The 20,980-nt window shown below is 43.9% G+C and overlaps 1 protein-coding gene across 1 annotated transcript; it reads right to left on the reverse strand.

Annotated features, from left to right (window-relative positions):
- Positions 1 to 413: 413 nt before the first annotated feature.
- On the reverse strand, positions 414 to 14,441 carry TGIF1 (TGFB induced factor homeobox 1). The gene is made up of 3 exons (XM_063923541.1): positions 13,172 to 14,441; positions 7,071 to 7,297; positions 414 to 1,838 (listed from the first exon to the last, which is right to left on the reverse strand). Exons 1-3 carry the CDS (start codon positions 13,185 to 13,187, stop codon positions 1,263 to 1,265), a joined length of 819 nt encoding a protein of 272 aa, XP_063779611.1. The 5' UTR covers positions 13,188 to 14,441; the 3' UTR covers positions 414 to 1,262.
- Between the last annotated feature and the right edge of the window lie 6,539 nt (positions 14,442 to 20,980).

Raw genomic sequence — 20,980 nt, forward strand, 5'->3', positions numbered from 1 at the left:
TTCGGAAGCTGGCTGTACAGCAATAACCGCTCACTAGTCATGTCCCAATTAAACCAGGTTGTTTGTATGGAGAGAATGGAAACAGAGGTGGAGCAGGGATCTAGTGATTCTCAAATCCAAGTGGTTCTACAACTTGGTTGTGAGTATGTAAGGAATTTTGTATTCCAGTTTCCGTGTAACGTCACTTCAGTATTAAACAGCTATATACAATTGTGTGGTAGACTATGTAAGAAAACTATTCTACAGTTAACAGATAACAAAGTTGCACATAGCAACCGATTTCATTTTCTGCGCTGTACTAGAAGAATGACAGGATCAGATTGCTTTTACACTAGAGACCACCTACAGATGTGTAGTAATGTGACTGCAGCATTCCACAAAAAATATTACTGTAAAATAAAAACACACTACGCTTTGATTTGTTATTTTCTATATTACAAAAAAAACATACAAAAAAATAATACATGTCAAAGAAACAAAATCTTTACATAGCAGTTAATATTCCAGATGGGAATGGTATCCAGTTACATGGTATTCTAACGGCATTCCCAGGTAACAAAAACACACAATCTTACATTAAACAAAATATTTTATTATATATTGGATGAAAAAAAAAAATGTGGTAGACAGTATGCGAGCACTTTCTGCTGCTCTGGAATGATAAAAAAGGTATGTTTCTTTCTAAATATTGCACAGTTTGAAAGGTACCAAAAATGATAATAAAAAAAGTCACAATCTTGGGAAATTTCTCACATTTCAGCAAAATCTACCAAGAAACGTAAAGCATGTTGTTTCTACAGTAGCTCCATCTTTAGAAACATTGGAATGAAATATACAGTATAGTCATTATGTAGGTGTAATCATATAATATATACAATTACACAAACACGTTTTCAGTTCTCCTTCACCCCTGAGTTGTGTTAAGTTACATTAAAAAAAAAAAAAAAAAAAGTTGAATGAGCCAATGGCAACTTTCTGAACATAATATCCTTAGATGGCAATGGAGAACCTCACAAAAGTCAAAAGCTGTAATCACAGTTTATATTTATAAGGGCCAATAAAAAAAAAAGTAACAAAAAGAACCAGTCCTAAGTTGAAAGGGGTAAGACCTCTGTGTCAAGAAAGCTTCACTTTGACAATCCCGTGTGCAAATAACACGAATAAAAAAAAAAAAAAAAAAAGGTATCAAATAATGCAAACTGTCTGATAACCTGGGCAGTTCAAAAGAAATGTTCAAAACACTTTTGACACGTTGAGAAAAGTTAGGACATCAGTTTTGACTGCAGTTCCATTTCTGCAGCTTGTTTGAGAGCAACATCGACCAACAACTGGAAGCCACTGAAATCCTGATTGTGATCCGGTGGGGTAGGTGGAGGAGTGTTGAAAAGTCCGCTCTGTGCAGTTGTATTTTGTCCTGGCTTAATAGTGTCTTCGTGGCATACAAGCGAGGTATCTGTTAGGATGTTTGCCTCGGACTGCTGCTGGCCTGGGATTTGTCCAGCATTCAACACATGGGTGAAGTTGAAAGGAGCATCATTTAGTGATGTTACAGTGGTATGACAGATCACGGAGGGGCGAGCCAGGAGAGATTGCTGAGAAGACAGTTGAGAGGCCAGTAACTTCCCTGAGTTCTGGTTAGATCCCGTTGTACTGAAATGAAAGGAGTTTTCGTCTATAGTGGGAATATAGGGCTTTGCCCCTGTTGGAGAATCCATCTGGATCACGTCAGTGATTTTGGCTCCCTTTCGTGAAATAGTGAACTGATTAGGGTCCTTTCCGTCTTTTCTTAACATATCGGGCAAAAGCCTGCGTCGTGCATTGATGAACCAGTTACAAACCTACAAAATAAAAAGAGGATGTGTTATTTTCCTTCTTCACTGCATTAGTGTTAGCTACAGGATAAATTCACAAGATATTTAATGGATAATAAGGCATGGGAATTATTTGCCATTGGAGCGGTTGCTAAACAACTAGTAGCAACTAGGAATCCAGGGAGATTAGTCTGGCAACAACTGGGGTGGGAGAGCTGCCTAATTCAGGGATGGGAAGCACTGTACGAATTATCATCCACGTATATACTGTAAAAATCAGGATTTCTAACCACATTCCAATACACTTCTGAAGAGTGTTACACCCAAGTAAGATAACTCAATGTAAAATGAAAAAAACAAAAACAAAAAAACCCTCCACCAGTCACAAGTAAAACGTGTACATTACATGATTAATTCACATATATCAGCAAAGAAACTAAAAGCACAGGAATTAAGGGTATGCAACTGAAGAATATAAATAAATCACATTACACGCATGTTTGTCAACCTTTATGAATAGTTATGGCAATTTGGTAAATTACTGACATATACATACAGTGCATTCGGAAAGTATTCACAGTGCTTCACTTTTCCTAATTTTGTTACAAACTGGAATAAATTATCCCCCCCCCTCAAAATTCTACACACAATACCCCATAAAGACAATGTGGAAAAAGTTTGAGATTTTTGCACATTTATTAAAAATAAAAAACTAAGAAATCACATCTACATAAGTATTCACAGCCTTTGCTCAATACTTTATTGATGCACCTCTGGCAGCAATTACAGCCTCAAGTCTGTTTAAATATGATGCCACAAGCTTGGCACACCTATCTTTGCTCAGTTTCGCGCATTCCTCTTTGCAGCACCTCTCAAGCTCCATCAGTTTGGATGGGAAGCGTCGGTGCACAGCCATTTTCAGATCTCTCCATAGATGTTCAATCGGATTCAAGTCTGAGCTCTGGCTGGGCCACTCAAGGACATTCACAGAGTTGTCCTGAAGTTACTCCTTTGATATTTTGGCTGTCTGCTTAGGGTCGTTGTCCGGCTGAAAGATGAACTGTCACCTCAGTTTGAGGTCAAGAGCGCTCTGGAGCAGGTTTTCATCCAGGATGTCTCTGTACATCTTTCCCTCTATCCTAACTAGTCTCCCAATTCCTGCCGCTGAAAAACATCCCCACAGCATAATGCTGCCACCACCATGCTTCACTGTGGGGATTGTATTGGCCTGGTGATGAGTGGTGCCTGGTTTCCTCCAAACATGACACCTGGCATTCACCCCAAAGAGTTCAATCTTTGTCTCATCAGAACATAGAATTTTGTTTCTCATGGTCCGAGAGTCCTTCAGGTGCATTTTGGCAAACTCCAGGCGGGCTGCCATGTGCTTTTTACTAAGGCGTGGCTTCCGTCTGGCCACTCTATCATACAGGCCTGATTGGTGGATTGCTGCAGAGATGGCTGTCCTTCTGGAAGGTTCTCCTCTCTCCACAGAGGAATGCTGTAGCTCTGACAGAGTGACCATCGGGTTCTTGGTCACCTCCCTGACTAGGGCCCTTCTCCCCTGATCGCTCAGTTTAGAGGGCCGGCCAACTCTAGAACAAGTCCTGGTGGTTCCGAACTTCTTTCATTTACGGATGATGGATGCCACTATGCTCATTGGGACCTTCAAAGCAGCAGATATTTTTCTCTATCCTTCCCCAGATTTGTGCCTCGAGACAATCCTGTCTTTGAGGTCTACAAACAATTCCTTTGACTTCATGCTTGGTTTGTGCTCAGACATGCACTGTCAAGTGTGAGACCTTATATAGACAGGTGTGTGCCTTTCCAAATCATGCCCAATCAACTGAATTTACCACAGGTGGACTCCAGTTAAGCTGTAGGAACATCTCAAGGATGAGCAGTGGAAACAGGATGCACCTGAGCTCAATTTTGAGCTCCATGGCAAATGCTGTGAATACTTATGTATATGTGATTTCTTAGTTTTTTTATTTTTAATAAATTTGCAAAAATCTAAAAAAAAACTTTTTTCACGTTGTCTTTATGGGGAATCGTGTGTAGAATTTTGAGGGGAAAAAATTAATTTATTCCATTTTGGAATAAGGCTGTAACATAACAAAATGAGGAAAAAGTGAAGTGCTGTGAATACTTTCCAGATGCACTGCATATATAATATTTGCTATACTGAGATTCAAAAGAAAAAAGTAGTATCAGAGGTTTAGGGGTATATGCAATTGCGGTCAAATTCCGGGTGGAATTCCACAGTTTTTAAATTCAACACAATTCGACCGTCGAATTCCATCAGGTGGGTGCCGGAATTCGACATTCAATAAAAAACGAATTCGACAGTCCTGCTGTCGAAAAACAGCCGATTTGACGGATTTTGATCTGATTTTTAAAAATGGTCAAAAAACCCGGAAAAAAATTGCGTGGGGTCCCCCCTCCTAAGCATAACCAGCCTCGGGCTCTTTGAGCCGGTCCTGGTTGCCAAAATCCGGTGAAAAAAAAATGACGGGGATCCCCCGTATTTTAACAACCAGCACCGGGCTCTGCGCCTGGTCCTGGTGCAAAAAGTACGGGGGACAAAAAGAGTAGGGGGTCCCCCGTATTTTTTGGACCAGCACCAGGCTCCACTAGCTGGACAGATAATGCCACAGCCGGGGGTCACTTTTATACAGCGCCCTGCGGCCGTGGCATTATACCCAACTAGTCACCCCTGGCCGGGGTACCCTGGAGGAGTGGGGAGCCCTTCAATCAAGGGATCCCCCCAGCCACCCAAGGGCCAGGGGTGAAGCCCGAGGCTGTCCCCCCCCATCCAAGGGCTGCGGATGGGGGGCTGATAGCCATGTGTAAAAATGAACGAATATTGTGTTTTGCAGAAGAACTACAAGTCCCAGCAAGCCTCCCCGCAAGCCGGTACTTGGAGAACCACAAGTACCAGCATGCGGGGGGGGAAACGGGCCCGCTGGTACCTGTAGTTCCACTGCAAAAAAAATACCCAAATAAAAAACAGGACACAGACACCGTGAAAGTATAACTTTATTACATACATGCCGACACACATACTTACCTATGTTGACACGCCGACTCTGGCCTCGTCTCCAATGTCGACGTCCGGGGTACCTGAAAATAAAATTATACTCACCTGATCCAGTGTCCAGTTCTTTTATTATAATCCACGTACTTGGCAAAACAAAAAAACGCATTTACCCGAACCAGACGGACTGAAAGGGGTCCCATGTTTACACATGGGATCCCTTTCCCCGAATGCAGAGACCCCCCGTGACTCCTGTCACAGAAAGGTCCCTTCAGACAATTAGGAAGCGCCACTTCGTGGCACTCTCCTGATTGGCTATATGCGCGTCGGAGCTGTCAGACGCGCATCGCACAGCCCCCTCCATTATCTTCAATGGTGGGAACTTTGCGGTCAGCGGTGAGGTCACCCGCGGTCAGCAGCTGACCGCGGGTAACCCCACCGCTGACCGCAAAGTTCCCACCATTGAAACTAATGGAGGGAGCTGTGCGATGCGCTGTCTGCCAGCTCAAGACGCGCAAAGCCAATCAGGAGAGTGCCACGAAGTGGCGCTTCCTGATTGGCTGAAGGGACCTTTCTGTGACATGGGAAAGGTGTTCCATGTGGCTGGTACTTTATCTCCGTCCACTTTATCTCTCTCCAGGACTTCGTACATAGACCCCAAAGTACCAACCAATCAGCTTCTAACTGTCTTTTTTCAAACGCAGTCTGTAACATTGCAGGTAGAAACGGATTGGTTATCTCTCTGATGTTTGATACATCTCCCCCATAGTATGGTTGCCTAAGCACAACAGAGGCAGAGCAAATAGTCACCCAAATGCAGGCTATAGCTTGTTTAGCATGCAGTACTTTTCAATTAGTGTTACACAGCAGTATCAGTTTTGGCAACTCCGCTTACCGGTTTCATAGTATTTGGCAATCTGTTAAGGATTCAATTGTTCTGCAAATTATCTCTGACTAAACATAGCTCCACGTAGGTCCCAGGTCTTGAATTATACTTTTAAAGCAACAAGTCTCTCTTAAACAGAAAGCCCTAGTTGCTAGACTGACACACACAATGAGCCCTATGTCGTAAAGCCTGGGGATCATCACATTCAAGAAGCAGCTGAAGGCTTTACTTTTTTAAATGTTCGTTACATGTTATTTCCCATACCTTAGGCTAATGGTGGGAAGATTTCCTTTGAAACAAGATGCTGTTTGTCTCCCAGCAGAGAGGGCAGTGACTCACAGAGGCTGCTGAACTTAATGTGCTACCAGGAATGTCTTCTATTGCCTTACTCTACCTCTACGTTAACCCTTACAATGCACAGAAAGAAAGAAAAGACTGCATGCTTTGGATTAGGGGCATATAAGAAGAGAAAGCATTTCCTGTACTTGCTACTCCAGCCTGTTGGTTTAAGGCTAATATCATATGCATCAATGCTTGGAGAGAGATAAAGTAGAGAGAGGTAAACTTTGGATGGAGATAGTGGACAGTGATAAAGTAGCAGCCAACCAGCTCCTAACTGCCATGTCACAAACTGTGTTTGAAAAATTATAGGTGCTGATTGGTTGATACTTTATCTCCATCCCAGGCTTATTAAATAGACCCCAGAGTAACAACCAATCAGCTCCTGTCATTTTTCAAACACAGTTTGGAGCTGATTGGCTGGTACTTTTCTCTCTCCACTTTATCACTCTCCAAGCATTGACGCATATGCCCCATGAGCAAGAAATGAGTAAGCCAGGATATGTAAACATGGCCTGATTACGGGAAAAGTGCTCTCCAATCTTTTAACGAGTGCAGCAATCTTCTTCTTACAACTACTTGTTTACTGGCCAGATCCTAGTTAGAAGTGTGTCAAACAAGAGGATATGGTATTTCCTGGGGTGGCAGCCAGCTAGCTACAGGAAAGAGAATTGTTCCATACATTCTGACAGCTTCACCAAACAATCACTGTAAATGAAGAAGTGTGTAAATTGTGCACTACGAGTGGTTTCTGCTGCACATACCCTGCAAGCATTAGGATTTACATCTTTATAAAATACAACTATGAAAACTACAAAGGGGTGTTCTATTACAAGGCACGTTATACAAGTACAGTACAACTGACTAATATTATATACTGTACATATCAATAATTCTATCCCAAAATTCCAACTCCGACATGGATTATAGCAATTACAAGAAATCTGTAAAAACTTTTGTCTGTTCTTAGCAACAGGAATCACATATTGCTTTTACATACTTGTAGTGTGGAGAGGTGCGTTTGCCGAGACAGGAGAGCTTTCTCTTGTTCAGAGGGGTACGCATTGTAACGATGTTCATATAGCCAGTCTCGCAATATTTGGACTGACTCTTTAGGTAGGTTTCCACGCCTCCTTCTTTTCCCTGAGCCAGCAGTGGAGGAGAGGTCCAGTGGAATATCCATACCATCATCATCCTCAGTCTCACTGCCTGATAGAGGAACTAAACCTAGGACGGAAAAAAAACCAGATCATTACAATGTTGTTAGATACAGACTTTATCTAATTACAAGTGGCTCTCTAATCGTTTTTTGTAAACGTTCACAAAAATGAGGTGGAAGAAGCTCTCCAAACTACAATCAACTATTAAAATAATAATAATAATAATTACCATAAATAGCAAATAGGGTGGGTAGCTTGCGGAGCAGCCCACATCTCCTCCTTATTGCTGTTTTACTTCTCAAGCACTTAAAATCCACAACAAAGTCTGGGTATGGGATTTTGTTCGGCTAGAACAGACAGGCTTATCTCAGATGTCTCTATTTGAAATGATTCTGTTTATACATCTGTCACTTCTTTTATTAGCTCTTGTATATTGCTCTTCTACACCCACCCCTTACTGTGATGCAGCAGAATGCCGCCATTCATTGAAAACTAAACCTGGTTTAAAAGTATTAACATTAATCAATCACTAAGGATGCTTAGAAATCTATTGTGTAGCTGATAAGTGACAGACACTGTCTCTAAAGTCTCTTCTCCGTGACCGACCCTTAAGATGGGCATGCACAGTAAAACCAGATCTTGAGATTCTATCTTTTTCCCCAGCAAAATGACAATACGTTATATAAGATGTAGTTGTCTTACTTGATCGATAATACCCCTGGGAATGATAACATTTTATCCTGAGTGTGTTTATTGTGATCACGTGACGAGAGTAATGTTTTAACATTAGACACAATCATCTTAATCTGATCATTGTCAAAAAATGCAACCGCAACACATGTGCATTAAGAGGATGTTTACCGAATTACACATGGTGTAAAAAAATAGTGCTGCCTCCGTCGCCAGTAACTCACACACAAATCTCAATCTACAAGAAACTTTTATCATGTCTAGAAACATTCTAGAGATAGCTAAATGGTAAAAGCACACAAATGTTTATTTCACAAATTAAATTCAACTATTGATTTCAAGAGACAAACAACAAAAATAGTATTCAGTTCTATTTTATTTCTGAATATTTAATAACACAGAATTAAAGTGGTCACAGTTGATTATCATCTCATAGCAAAATAAAATGTTACCAGCTGACTTTAATTACATTTTAAACTTCTTCATAGGAAGAAGTACACACCGTATACATATAAAAACACACACTGTGATGAAACCGAAACCCAGAAGGGACACAAGCGGCAGCCAACCTGTAGTATGAATACCTTCACAAAATCACTGCAGTACACACTGCATCCCTGATTACAATACTGTTTGCAGTGACAGCACACTGCTCTGGGTAATACTGGTGATAGAAAACTGCAATTCTCAATATCCACTGAAAACATTCAATATCAGCACTGAGCGTTAGCTTTGTCTTCCCTGTGATTTCATTGCAAGCTGCCTGCAGACTGGATGCATCAGCTAGTGTTTGAAACTTGCACAGAGCCAACAGCTGCAGAGAAGGTGACACAAAATGAAGTGTGAAGAGAGGGTGGGCCAAACACTCCCAATGCTGCATAGCAGTGTCTGTTACCTATAGCAACCGTGTGAAACAGTTTTACACCACAGGAAATCAACCACTGCTAAATCTTCTAAACTAAAGCTCATAGTTACCATGTTTAATTTAGTATGTTTGGGTATAATAAAAATAACTAAAACCACTTGCTTTTAAAGTGGAATTATCCCTTAAAAAGTCATTTCCACCGGTTAGGTCTATGAGCAATAGTTGTGTCATTCTGGATAGGCCTGAGGGGATGGATCAAGATTGTTGCAAAAGAGAAATGGAACAGCTGCTTACTGTGCTATTTAAATTGAGAACAGTTTAGTCATTTAAACAGAGAATGTTCAGGGCCTAGTGCATGGTCTGAGTCAGTATGGTGTATCTGCTATAACTACATCATAAGTCAAAGAAAAAGAAAGGAAGGGGGGGGGGGTCATTAAAAGTATAGGGGCTCAGAGGCATAAGGTACAGGGGAAAAAAATTGGAGAGATTGGGACATTTGTTTGTTTGACTACAATATTTTAGGATCAGAATATGGATATACTTGTTTAGCACATCCCAGATATTGCTGATATTGTATTTCTGATTTAGGGTACCCATATACAATACAATTTATGTCCACAAAATTGTACTAACCCCTATAACAATCAAATGTTAAATGGGACAGCACTAACAGATCTCTCTCAGACCCATACATTCAATCCTACGGGGAAACGTAATAGGATCAGAGTTGCCGGAAGTGCGGGTCTTCGGTCAAGAATGCTCGTATTTTTAAAGCGCAATCATTTACAAGGCAAAATCAGGTTGGTTTTGCCTTGTTGATGACTACCGCTTTAAAAATATGGGCATTTTCAGCCAAAGTCCCATACCTCTGGCAACTTGGACCCCATTACACATACCCCCAAGTGTTGGACATCCGTATTTCTCTTATGTGGGGGGTATTTATCAAAGCTCGTAGAGAGATAACATTGTGATAGATAATGGGGTCTATTTACTAAGCCGTGGAGAGAGAGAGAGAAACTAACAACCAACCAGCTCCTGTTATTTTTCAAACACAGCCTGTAACATGGCACCGATTGGCTGGTACTTTATTTCTCTCCAAGGCTTAGTAAACAGACCCCAAAGTACCAGCCAATCGGCTCTTGCCAGTTAATAAACACAGCCTGTAAAATGTAAAGAAGAAGCTGATTGGCTGGTACTCTCACATTTTCCTCTCTCTCCATGCTTTGATAAATACCCCTCTCGGTCTTAAACATATGTAAGCATATGGCCAAATCTGACAGAGATACTGCTGCCCTTAATTGGAGCAAAGGGCTGGATTGTAGCTGACTAGCTTAGGTGTTGCACTGTAAAAGTTATAGTAACATGCATCAAGGGAGTACCCACCTGCCACTCGCATAAACAGCACAAGGAAATCTATAAACACATAATAAAGAACAAGTGCTTTATGTCTATCACAACAGGAAACTGCACAGACCAAAAACACAAAGTAGTCATGGTTCTTATCAGGTGAGTAAGTAAATACTAAACTCAAAGCAACAGAGCTTTCACAAGATGTGTCATTTTTTTATTGTTACTTGTGCTGGTCAAAGCCATGTAGAAGCATTTAATGTTATCTGTAGCCAGGTGAAAAAAAAAACAGATTGATATTTATTTTGTAGAGTCAGCACTAAGGATATAGAACCAACCTACAACCACTTGGAAAGTATTTAGTTACTTCTATACTTTCTGAAGTTACATTTTAGAATGTGTGTCCACATATATGCCATCAACAGATATAAAGTGTGCACTTGATTTAAAAAAAAAATGTATTTACAAACCAGTTTAATAATACATAGAGGAAATCAATGACGTACATGAAAAACCTGCAGGGTTACATATGGGGTAATCACATTAAATTAGAAAAGTTATATACACTGATTCACAGATAAAACTATTACTGTCCTCAAGTGTCCAAGCTGGCCACGAAACATCGACCCTACACCGGCAAGTATTACTGCGTACAGAATATGTAGGCAGTGATATTATACATAAACTATATCTTATATATGACCTAAATTAAAAGGTGTCATCAAAGTTAAAAAGTTGTCAACAGATGTCATTACATATGACTGTTTCTAATGGGAGGAGGGGATTTACACAAGCATATGATAATGAGCAACAACTATTTACACACTTGCCATGTACTGTATACAAGAAAAACATAAAAAGGAATTAATTTTTATATATATATATATATATATATATATATATATATATATATATATATATATATATATAATCACGTTACAGTTATATTAAATGAGACAAAGTGTGTTGTACAAGGTAGAAGCGGTCGCTATACTGCTATTACATACAGCATGTAAAAGTGAAAACACTACACTAGTGATCTTGTTGTTTATCTCACCAAGAAAAGTCACCACTGGTGTCATCATAATGAATCCTTCTTGGCAGGTTATCTGACAGTGTGCTGTTGGGCAATGGATGGATTTTCACAACAGGAGTCTTAGGGACTTTCCAAAATAGCACATTCTTATGTTCCCCTTCAGGGATCTGCAGGAACTGCTAGACAAAGGTGCTCTGCTACGTCACAAACGATACCTAACTTTTCACCAACATTCAGGGACACGAGGGAAGGTAAATGGCTAGGGGGAGCACAGAGCCAGATTTACACACAATAGAGTAGCACGCACAATATGTCAGTAGACAAAACTTTTCCAAACCTACAATGAAAATCCTCCTGATAAAGTGACTGCTCACACTGCTTAGCAAGTGTCTTCTTGGTAGCAAGAAAACTAATTCAGACTGAAGAAGCAAAATCATTTTTATTTTATTTTTTATTACAACAATCCATACAAAAGACCGCAACATGTCCATACAGCAGGGGGTGGGGGGTAGCAAGTCTTTTGTTTCCACTGTCTATAAAGTTTCAAGCATCTGCAAGCACTTTCTGACATCCTGACCTGTCAGCAGCACTGCCCCTCCCTGTCACCCTGTTCCTCTCCTTACAACGTGCCCTGCTGTCTTCTAACTGAACAATGCTGAGCATACACAATCCAGCTCACATGCCACATACACTCAGCTTCTTCTCTGAAACTTACAACAGCAAACAAAGTCCTCAACTTTGCATTTCCTAGAGAAGTACAACACAGTCTGCCAGACTGGGGGGGAGGGAGTGTGTAACAACAGCCACAACTATAACAAAGTTGTGGTGACCTTTAAATTGTGTTTAGAAATCAATTAAAGTAATTGGTACTAATCTGTATATACATAGACACACACTATGCTCAGAGATTTGAGGCAACCACATGTAATGTGAGCAGGGCTGTGACTGCTACAAGTGCTGTGTGCTACACAATGTCAGTATGGAGCACATGGTGCTGTGGGGAACAAAGGAATTCAAACTTGTTAGGCTGGGAGGGATGTTCTGTGCTAGGGAGTTGCACGAATCCCGTGTCTCTGGGTAACAACTTCGTCCAACTTTTAGGAAAGTGGTTACTCAGGCTGAGAAACCGACCGAATCAGCAAAATAGTCGTCCTGAAAAGTTACTTGCCCCTTCCCTCAGGAATGCGAGGCTGCTTCCACACAAAGACCTTCCCAGCCAAGTTGGACCGTGGAAGTTTGGCGAGGCTTGTGTGTGTCTAATGCACGGCAATGGCAGCTTTTATTTAGAGGAAAAGTAACAGTAAGTCCTGGATTGGAGTGTAACTGCTGCCCCCATGCACAGTGCTACATCCCCAGTACAGGACATGTGCTGCCTGTGACCCCCCTCCCGCTGCTGCTGCTGCAGAAAGTTTCTTTGTTCCCGGAGTGAGACTCAGCCATGCTCTACTTTTCCTTTGTGTGCACTCCACACTGGAGTGCTGGGCTGACTGTACCAACATGCACAACGATGTGATCACAACACACTGGGGATACACACTGTGTACAGTTTAATGATTAAAATACATGAACCAAACCCCCTATATGATAAAGTAATAAAAACAAATGTAAATCCACCTATACATCTGCAGGCAGAGAGAAGTAGACAGAACTAGGTCCAAGTTTGCAAAACTAATACAGAGGTAGAGAACTCTTATTAAGCATTTATCAGGTTCCATGCAAATCAGGTGAAGAACACAACATCAGCTCACATGACAGAGCCAGGACACATGTCAACAAGGAGCGAGCGTGTGAGGGCGACTGTGCGGGGAGACGGCACTGGCTCAGGGGTGATGGGGGCAGCGATGGCAGCAGGAGGACAGGCTCTGTGTGACAGCCTGCCAGCAGCATGGGGCAACACACACGTCCAGACAGACAGTCTCCCTGCCAGTGACCGCTCGCCCTACACCGCCGCTCAGCCCGCACCGCAGCTAGAACTTTCCCCATCTCTCCCCCCCAGCGTGTACCTTTCTTAGCCTTCATCCTCAGCTCGGCGTCCTGTCACAGCGGCTCAAGTATACGACTCCCCCAGCAGCAGGGAGACAGCCAGACGCACCGTGTCCTGGGATGTCCTCAGCGCACTGAGTTGGGGCTTTGTTCACTTTGCACTTGTGCTCGCTCCCTGGCTGTGTGAAAGTTTCCTCTCCCCCCCCCCTGTAGTGTGCCGGTGCCCGCCTGCCCTGACACCGCTCAGCCCGCAGCTATAGGAGAGAGAGGTAGGTGTCCGGAGTGTAATCTCTGCCTGCAGCACTAGTAGTGAGTAATGGTGTGTAATAAGAAGGACCTGCGCTCTCTCCCTCACTCACACCCTCCCAGCAGCAGCACAGTGCCTGTCAGACACAGGGGGAGGAGACATGAAGAGCCCTCCTGGATTCCCCCCTTTTCTCTGGCTCCCAGACAGACAGACTGTGCTGCATGGGCTGCAGGGGGAGCTCAGTCACTGAGCCGCTGCCGCTTCCTGTTATTCTCTCTCTCTCCCAGACACAGACGTGTGATCATTACACTGCTGCTGCAGAGGCGGCTCCTGACTCTCTCTCTGTCTAATTCTTTCTCTTCTGACAGCTGCCTCTCTCCCCTGTCTCCTGTTGCTAGGGGGGGATTCAGCGCCTCCTCCACGCCGCACACAGGGAAAGACAAGTATGCTGCAGCTTGGGGGAAAACTTTTACCCGGGTGGTGGACGCTGTTAACCCCTTGGTGCTAGTACCAGCCTCATGCCAGCGTGTGGCGCTGCCAGCAGTCACGTCCTGTGGCATTACATTGTACATTTATAATGGACAGGGACAGCAGCTATACCGCACACATGCAGCAATGGCTGCTCACAGGCACATACCATAGGTACCTTGCTGTAACCCAGGTGTAAGTAGTTGTGTGTCAGGGAAGGGGGGGCAGCACATGGCAGCTCCTGTACAGCACAGGGATTACTGGGATGTGCGTTCCCTACAGGCGGCTGACAGACAGGCGGAGAGTCACAGGCCCTTATGGAGACAGAGCAGGGGTGGCTGCTGCATGACACGGAGTGCAGGCTCTGCTCCCAGCAGCTCCGCACATGGCTGCAGCATGGTGTCAGGGGAAGCCGCAGCACTCATCATCATCATCATCATGTGTTACTACCCTCAGCTGCTTCCTGCCCTGATTGCTGCTGCCAGTCACTGTACTCCGGGGCGGCTACCACATGGTGACACGCTGCTAACACTGCCCCAGCCGCAGCACTGTATATATGTGATAGCCACGCAGTACCCGCGGCAGTACCTGTCACACACGTGCTCGGGGCGGCTGTAGCCAAGATGATAATATTATTGCAGTCAGCAGTGACATGTACGGGGTTTCCTATCTCCCCCTGCCTCCCGCCCCCACCTATAGCGGATCACTAAATAGAGTAGCCAGTGACTACTGCTAGCCCCCCAACTGCGTTACATAGGCGCCCTCGGGATCGGGAAGATATGCTCTCTCCCTCCTATGTCACAACACCGCGGCCATAGGGATCTGCTACATGGTGCAATACTGTAAGTCCGGGATGTGACTTCCTGTCACTGTCAGCCGCCCGGGTGACGTCACTCTGTGATGCAATGCTGCAGCAGTATTAATGTATTATTGGCCGGGTGACGTCACTGTTCTACCAGCTGCTGCAGTGTTGCTGTAGTGTGCCCGGGTGACGTCACGGTGTGACGTATGCTGCAGCTGGCCACGTGCCTGGGTAGTAGCTGCGAGAGACGTGTCTCCCAGGGACACACCGGTCACTGTCACACACACACACCGCACTGCACACAATGACACACAACGACAGTCACACAGCGGCGCACTACACGGGATGACAGCAGCTATATGGCATACGTTATAGGCATCTCTGTGCCAGGAAGGGGGTGTAGGGCGCTGTGGGGATCCCACACCCGCTGCTGCTGACAGATCACCCCTGTTGTGTTCTCTCCCCATTGTATACAGTAGCTGTGACAGGCCGGGCTGCATGTACCGGAGCTGTGGGGGGCTGGGGCCGCTGTCAGGGGATGCAGTCACGCCGCCGCTCTGCCCTACAAACGACGTGTCTGCTGCGTGAGTTTCTGTTCTGTTTGCTCCGGGGATTGGTGGCTCATATCCGGCATCTGAGACGTACTCTGCCTGAGTCACTGAGCTCCGTGCCGGAGGAGGGGAGTCCCGACATTGCCCGGTCCCGCCTCTGCCTCCCCCACTAATCATTATTACTACTCACTGGCGGCAGCTGAAAACAGAACCTGCTTTTGTTCCACCGCCAAGCTGCTGCCTGCATATAGAGCATTCCTGCCGGCCACCCTCCTCCTCCTCCTCCCCCCTCCATTCTCCCGGCCACCCTCCCACTCCTCTCTCACATTACCCCTGGCTGCCTCCCCTCTCCCCATTCCCCCAGCCACCCTGCTCCTCACCTTCATTTCCACACCCACTATCCCAATTGCCACCAGGCCACACTCCCTCTTTCTTCTCTATTACCTGGCCACCACCATCCCTCCTCTATTCCATTCAGTCAGAACCCCCCCCCCATATATCTGGCTGAAAGCACCACCATTCCCCTGGCCATCATGTCCCTTCCTCTTACACTTCTATCCTCCACCATTCATTCCTCTGCCCACCCTCCATCTCCTCTCCCGCATTGCCCCCAGCCGCCAACCTACTCCTCTCACCTCCCTGGCCATCCTCCCCTGTCCCATTTCCCTGCCCTGACAACCCCGCCCCCCCCCCCCCTCTCTATTTCTCAGTCCCCCTTCATTATCTACTCACCCCCCAATCCTTTGGCCACCCTTTTCCTTTCCCCTATTCTTCTCTGACCACCCTCCTCCCTCTGCTACTATTCCTCTCTCCACCATTCCTCCCGAGGGATCCAGTCTGAAGATCGACACTGTCTAGGTCGACAATGTTTAGGTCGACAGTCACTATGTCGACAGGGTTGGAAGGTCGACAGGGTTTCTAGGTTGACATGTGCTAGGTCGACAGGTCAAAAGGCCGATATGAGTTTTTCAAATTTTTTTGAACTTTTTCATACTTAACGATCCACGTGGACTACGATTGGAACGGTAATCTGTGCCGAGCTAAGCGGTAGCGGAGCGAGGGGACACGGTGCACTAAATCGGCTTCCTGGTCACTGTACGCAGGAAACGACAAAAAACAACCTCATGTCGACCTTTTGACCTGTCGACCTAGCACCTGTCGACCTTCCAACCCTGTCGACCTAGTGACTGTTGACCTATAGTGGTCGATCTAAACATTGTCGACCTAGACACTGTCGATCTAATGATTCACACCCCCTCCAGACCCCTTCCTCCTCTCCCTCATTCATCCAGGTCACCCTCCTTTTCTTTCCCTCATTCCTCCTGGCCAACTCTTGCCCTGTGCCCTAACATTCTCCTGGAAGTATACGCAGAACTGCACCAGGCACTCTGAGTCCTGCCATCCTAAACGCATTAGTAGGATGAGGATCTGGTGTGCGATACAAGTTATGTACATGGTGTTTAAGTCACTCTGTCATTTTTTTATTATTGCATTTTATTATGATTACGAGAAACATGAATAAATGAGATGAAGGAACACAGAAGTATGCCACCTGTGGCTCCTGCTAATTGCCAGGGCATGCTTGGATTTGTAGTTACATAAGTGTTTACCTAACACTGATATAAAGTCATTGTAACTGTTTTACTGAAGTTATGTATGGAAATAAGACATGTGGTTGTTAGTGAAAATCCCATATAATAAGAGCACACATTCTGCTCAAGTAATATGTCTGTCCCTGGGAACCTGGTATCTGAGTTTGACTCACATACTGAGTAATAGCAGGTGAGGACGGAGGAATAAAATGTTCATGTCATGTAACACCCTCCTCCTCAGTCATAACTTTTAAGAACAAAGTTAACCCTTCTAGCGGGAAAATACTTGTCAAGAAAGGAAAGCAGGCATGAATGAATCAACGTCACGTAGGAGGCCGCCTCCAGCCTTGTTTTCCTGGAACTGCAGCTGTCATCTGGTTGACAAAGGCAACAATGACATGTAATAAACAAACCCGTGTGTGTGTGTGTGTGTGTGTGTGTGTGTGTGTGTGTGTGTGTGTGTGTGTGTGTGTGTGTGTGTGTGTGTGTGTGTGTGTGTAAATAGATAGGTAAAATATCTTACCCTTTAAAGAGAAAGCAAAATAAATATTTAAAAGAAAACATAAAAAAAAGTAAATATAAAGAACTCAAAAAAACGCTTTAGGCATTTATACATTTAGAGGAATAAAAAGGTGTACCCTTACAAACGAAAACAAAAATAGTTTACTAAAGCTAAAATAAAAAAATGAAAAAAATCCAAGATAGGTACACATTATGCAATTTTATTTATTTAATGGACCATTGGCATGATTTTTCTGCCAGTGGTAGCACCCAATATTGGGCAAACACATTAAGCAATTTTTGGGGTTTGTTGAAACCTGCAGATTTTCTGGTGAATTTTCATTTGTCTGCACATAAAGAGGATGACTTAATGTAGTCACAACAAATTGTAGGAAATATGGTCAGATTGTAGATAATGCTCATGCACTGCATGGTGTCGGCTTTTTGCTGATATAGTCTGGAAAGTCTGACCAATTCGATAATCGAAGCCAAGCATTTCTGGATGTTTTTGGATCGTTTTATCAGCGTCTGCCCAAAACGGTCATGCCTACACACTACACCAAAAAAAAAAGGCTAATCACCCGACTACTTGTAAATCAGCCCGATAATTGGATAGTGTGTACCTAGCTTTAGTTACGAGATTACCCAATTGTAAATATACATTACACTGCTTAATACTGTTCTCCATACTTTGGATTGCTTGAACATGTAACATTGCATCAGTATAAAGCAGGAAAGTCATGTTGGTACTATGGGCCTGGTTCTGAAGTAGGAGTAAAACAAAAAAGAGCAAGTTGGCATACCTCCCAGCATGACCCTCTCCAGGAGAGACAGAATGCTCTGCTCCTGTACTTCCCTCTTAATGTATGATTGCCATCACCTGTAGTGAAACACCTTTTTTTAATCAACACAGGTGCTGGCAATCCTACATTAAGAGGGAAGTCCAGGAACAGAGCATTTTGACCCTCCTGAAGAGGCTCATGTTGGGCGGTATAAAGTCATACCCCTTTTCCACTAGCTCAAAAAACACGGGTAAATGCACGGGGGCGCGCATTTACCCGTGTTTTTGGCAAGTGGAAAAGGGTAAACCCGGATCAAGTGACCCGTGAATCCTACCCGGCTATTTACCTGGGTAGGACACGGGAATGATCCGGGTAGGGTGTAGTGTAAACGGGAGCCGTGTCGATGCGACACGGCTCCCGTTTACACTGTATGGATGGGCGGCGCTGGGAGATCATGTGATCTCCCTGCGCCGCCCCTGCCGTGTAGCTAGAAGCGTCACCAACCCGGCATATGCCGGGTTGTGACTGCTAATGGGAAAGGGACCGAGCACGGGTCGCAGCAGGGGGCAGCTCCCGTGTCAGGCTCCCGGCTGCGACCCGTGCTCGTAGGTGTAAAAGGGGTATTACTGTGCACCTTGGAAAAACCGTGTTTCACTGCAGGTTGGGCAGATGTAAAATGTGCAGATATTTAGATGTGACAGGTTTGTGTCCAATCTCAAATCTAAATTGCAGTGTAAAAATAAAGCTGTCAAGCATTTGTGGGCTACATGCAAAAGCAGCAGCCAGTATTTGCCCTGCATGAAAAAATAAATATATTTGCACCCCCTAGTATTACAAGATGGTTTGTCCACGTAAAACGTTAAGGGGTTCATAAATGAGGCATCTATCAGGGCAATTCCCAGTTGTGCTGATGCCTGGGTTGAGTAATCTGTAAAATCCAACATGTTCCACAATCTTGATTCAACGATTCCAACCCAAAATCGGCAAGTCGGGAATTTTTAACATGTTGGTTCTTTCTGATCCCCTGAGAAATCGCTGATCATAGGAGTTCGTCTATAGACAGATTGGATTGCCAATCGGTGTGTATGTATAGCCCATATTACTTGTTGTTTTTTTTTGCTTTACTTCCACCTATGTTGTTTTTATCAATATACTCTTCAGGAACCTTGGTTACATCTTGATGATCAGGTCTAGGGTGAGTTGGGATTAAAACAAAAAAGATCAAGGTACAATGTACCTGGACAGACCATATTTTAATGCAAGCGGTCCAAATACATTTATTTATTCATATTTGCATGCAGGGTAAATACTGGCTACTTTTGCATGCAGCTTCCAAATCCTGGGCAGCTTTATTTTACAAAGCAATTTCTATATGAGTTTGGACACGTCCCTTTCAAATCAAAATATCTCTGCACATTTTACATCTGCCCCACCTACAGTGCAACATGGTTCTACCATGGTGCAGTTACTTGCTCTTTTACTTTACTCCCCACCTCAAAATCAGGCCCCTAATGTTCAATAATGTGTGAGGTATGGATGGTCACCATCGATGTGGGGCAGATGTAAAAAAGGTTACCATTGGTAGATAATATTAATGGTATGAAACCTTTGTCAGGAAACCATCGATGGTTCCATCCACCGATGTTTATCCCTGCTCTATTACTCATCGGGCAGCGGGTCAATCAAAGCTGGGTGTGGGACTTTATGGGTTGCATCAGAAAGCGAAGTGAGGCTCTGACGTGGCGGCCAGGGAAAAAAAATAAGCGCAGGGCTCTGTGCTATCGATGGCAGAGAACCCATGGTTGTTAATCATCGATGTCGATGGCCAGCCTTGGTGTGAGAGTTGAATGGAGTTGATATTAGTTACTATTGAAATGGCACTAGACCTGACATACTGTACAGCTATTTTCAGAAGTCCAGAACCAAGAAGAGCACAATGTTGTTATGGTTTAATCACACATCATTTTATTACAGTAAGGGCTGGAAAGGTTCTCCTGGTCCTGTATTGTGGAACTTCCCAATAGTGCTTCAGAGATGTGGCTGTTTTGTCTATTTACAATACTTACCACAATGCAATCAAAGAACCAGTGCTCATAAAACTGATTCAAAGCAAAGTGCTGTGGTAGAGGCTGAAAAGAGCTGGATAGTGGTTACGTTACATCACAAAAGCCCGAACAGGAATTGGCGTTATCTGTTTTGCATTACTTCACTTGAGTTAGTGTTTAGAATAATTTTCTTTTTATCTTTTTATGAATCTAAATGGTCCCGAGTTAATAAATGGCTTCATAACCATGAGCTGTGTAGTGCTTGTCATTTTTATGCTACTAATTCTGAGTATTTCTCATTTTATTCCAAAATGTGGACATATATCTTGTATAGGCTACATGCTGATCTTAAAAATCAGAATATACATGTAATTGTGTGTGGACGCTTCTAAGCATACAGTCGTATCGTGCCCATGAGACACTGGTCATCATATTGTGATTCTCTAATGTACTCATGGCAGCCAAACCATGCTGGTGCTTGTAGGTGGCCCGGCATCATCTGATCAAAGCATGAGAAAGTGATGGGCAGCAGTTAATCCACATATGGTGTGCTGGGAAACTTACTGTATATTATATATATATATATATATATATATAATTTTGGGGTGCAGGGGAATAAGCAGCCGGGCCACGTCAACACTCCATAATAATAGCACCCATATAATTGCACATTGTTATTATAATATCAGCTTAATCATATCTTTGTAAATATAATATGCAAACTGAGTTCTCTGTATTTGTATTATAATCTTGTCTGCCCCATCTGTCACCCCTGTCGGTCTGCCCCTCCCCTTTAGAATGTAAGCTCTCACGAGCAGGGTCCTCTTCCCTCATGTGCTTT

The sequence above is a fragment of the Pseudophryne corroboree genome, chromosome 5 (assembly GCF_028390025.1).
Source record: "Pseudophryne corroboree isolate aPseCor3 chromosome 5, aPseCor3.hap2, whole genome shotgun sequence".
NCBI lineage: Eukaryota > Metazoa > Chordata > Amphibia > Anura > Myobatrachidae > Pseudophryne > Pseudophryne corroboree.